This window comes from Orycteropus afer, unplaced genomic scaffold, assembly GCF_000298275.1.
Source record: "Orycteropus afer afer isolate SDZICR_OR568_19922 unplaced genomic scaffold, OryAfe1.0 scaffold00980, whole genome shotgun sequence".
Taxonomy (NCBI): domain Eukaryota; kingdom Metazoa; phylum Chordata; class Mammalia; order Tubulidentata; family Orycteropodidae; genus Orycteropus; species Orycteropus afer.
The window spans coordinates 319,177-321,791 of NW_006922567.1; the positions used below are offsets into that span (position 1 = coordinate 319,177).

At 41.8% G+C, this 2,615-nt stretch overlaps 1 protein-coding gene across 1 annotated transcript in view; it reads left to right on the forward strand.

Annotated features, from left to right (window-relative positions):
• ITIH6 (inter-alpha-trypsin inhibitor heavy chain family member 6) overlaps window positions 1-2,615 on the forward strand; it is a gene marked incomplete at its 3' end in the record, with an annotated part of 83,682 nt that overhangs the window by 78,668 nt on the left and 2,399 nt on the right. Inside the window, 1 exon segment of the mRNA XM_007958448.1 lies at window positions 1,529-1,713. Within this exon segment, the coding sequence (XP_007956639.1) occupies window positions 1,529-1,713 (185 nt within the window).

Below are 2,615 nucleotides of genomic sequence, written 5' to 3' on the forward strand. Positions count from 1 at the left end.
GTGATACGGTGATGACACAACTGTGCCTGCTGAAAGTGAAGAAGACCTGAAGCACTTACTGATGAAGATTGAAGAATACAGTCTGCAGTATGGATTGCATCTCAATAGAAAGAAAACAAAAATTCTCAGAACTGGACTTATAAGTAGCATCACAATAAATGGGTGAAAAATTGAAGTTGTCAAAGAGTTCACATTACTTGGTTCTACAATCAGTGCCAATGGAAGCAGCTGTCAGGACATCAGATGACATATAGCACTGGGAAAATTGGCTACAAAGTATCTCTTTCAAGTGCTAAAGAGCAAATATGTTTCCTTGAGGACTAAGGTGCACCTGACACAAGCTATGGTATTTTCAATTGCCTCATATGCATGTGAGAGCTGGACAATGAATAAGGAAGACCAAAGAAATTTGATGCTTTTGAGTTGTGGTGCTGGTGAAGAATGTTGAAAGTACCATGAACTGCTAAAAGATCTAACAAATCTGTCCTGGAGGAAGTGCAGCTGAATGCTCCTTGGAAGCAAGAATGGCCAGACTTCGTCTCCCCTACTTTGGTCATGTTGTAAGAAGTGACCATTCCCTGGAGAAGGATGTCATACTTGGTAAGCTGGAGGGTTAACGAAGGAGGGGAAGGCCCTCAACAAGTGGCTGTGGTGATGGGCTCAAGTATAGCAGGGATCATGGAGCTGGCGTGGAACTGGGCAGTCTTTCGTTCTGCTGTGCATAGGGTTGCTAGGAGTTGGAGACAACTTGGCGGCATCTAACGACAACAACAACAACAACACACCCTGTTCTCACAGAGCTCCGTATCTGGATGGAAAATGAAAATATTCTACCATAAGACAATCAGAGAACATTCTGGAACTGGAAATATCTGGGTGAACAGGGCATGAGTCAGAGTAGGCAACTCAAAGAAAGGCTTCCTGGAGAATGATCAACTGAAAGAACAGTGAAGATATCAATAAGTAAAGGGGAAGTAGGAGGGTACTCTATCTGAAGACCACACCAAGAATAAAATTATGAAGACAGATGGAAATTGGATTTTCTAGGGGTTCATGAGAAGATTAGTCTGGCAGAAACAGAAGGTGTGATAGAACAGGTTAGATGGAACAGAACCAAGGCATGGAAGGCACCTATAAAGATCTAAAATCATAAAACTCTTAAATTTCAGAATCTTGGAATCATTGAATCTTAGGTCATGGGGTCCAGGAACCAAAGAACACGTGGTTACTAGAGCTCTGAAAGAATAGAGCATAAACCTTTTAGACCAGCACTGTCCAGTAAAACCTTATTGATGATGAAAATATTCTAAAATTTGGTGCTGTCCTATATGGTAGCCACTAGCCATATGTGGCTATCAAACACTTGAAACATGGCTACTGAAAGTGAAGAACTTAATCTTTAATTTTTATTTAAGTTTAAGGAATTTACATTTAAATTTAAATACAATACATAGACCTTATTGCCTTGTACATAAAGAGCCCTTTGATCTTATAGACCTTAAGTCTTCACCTCATCCATAGCCCACAGACTGCGAAAGCCATGGGTGCTATCCTCAGTGATCTGTGGGCCAATGACTACTTCAACATCATCTTCTTTTCTGACACAGTTAGTGTCTGGAAAGCTGGAGGCTCCATCCAGGCCACCTTCTAGAATGCCCACAGTCCCAAGGACTACCTGAGTTTCATGGAAGCTGATGGGTGTCTAAATGGAAAGTTTGTAATGATGGAAATTCCTAAAATGCTCCCTTCATTTCTCCTCTCCCCTCACCTCTCACAGTACCTGAAATACCATTATTACATTTTATCCAAAGATGTCCCTTCAGCCTTCTGTTTTTCCCTCCCATTTCCTAGTGGAAAGAGGACAGTTGATTTCTCCACATGTATTATGGAACATTTCTCTTTGGGCCCGAATTTCCTCCAATTTAAAGCAAACACTCAGAAAAATTTTGCTAAAATATTTTTATCAATAATTCAAATATTTATTTCCAAGAATTTGCACAAGCTGCTGCTCTGATTTTGCCTTTTGATCAGATCTCTCAGACAATTACTGAAGTCTTCCTCAACCCATCAACCATTTTCAACTCATACCTTTCTTTCCCTGTAGTAAGAACATGGGGAGTTCTGTATTAAAAAAACTCACTCTCGTAGAGTTAATTTCCACTCATAGCGACCCCTCCTTGGGTTTTCGAGGTGGTGTCTCTATGGAAGTAGATTGCCCAATCTTCCTTCTGAGGAGTGGCTGGTTGATTTGAACCTCCAGCCTCCTGGTTAGCAGTCAAATGCCTTAGGCAATCTAAATGGATAATGAGACATCCCTCTGGGAAGTAGACAATGAATAGTGTGGGACAGGGAGTGATTAAAGCCAAAGGCATGTGGGTCCCACTGTCAGATCTCAGGAAGCTCAAAGAAAAGAGAGACTAGGACCTGGGAGAAGGTGAGCAAGTTGGGTAGCATAAGTAGCAGAAACAGCTTCAGCAAAGATAAAGAGATATGACTGGACCTGGGAAGTTGGTGAGGTGCCTGTTGTTGATGTTGTTGTTATGTGCCGTCGAGTCAAACGCGACTCATAGCGACCCCTCCTTGGGTTTCTGAGGCAGTATCACTACAGAAGTAGG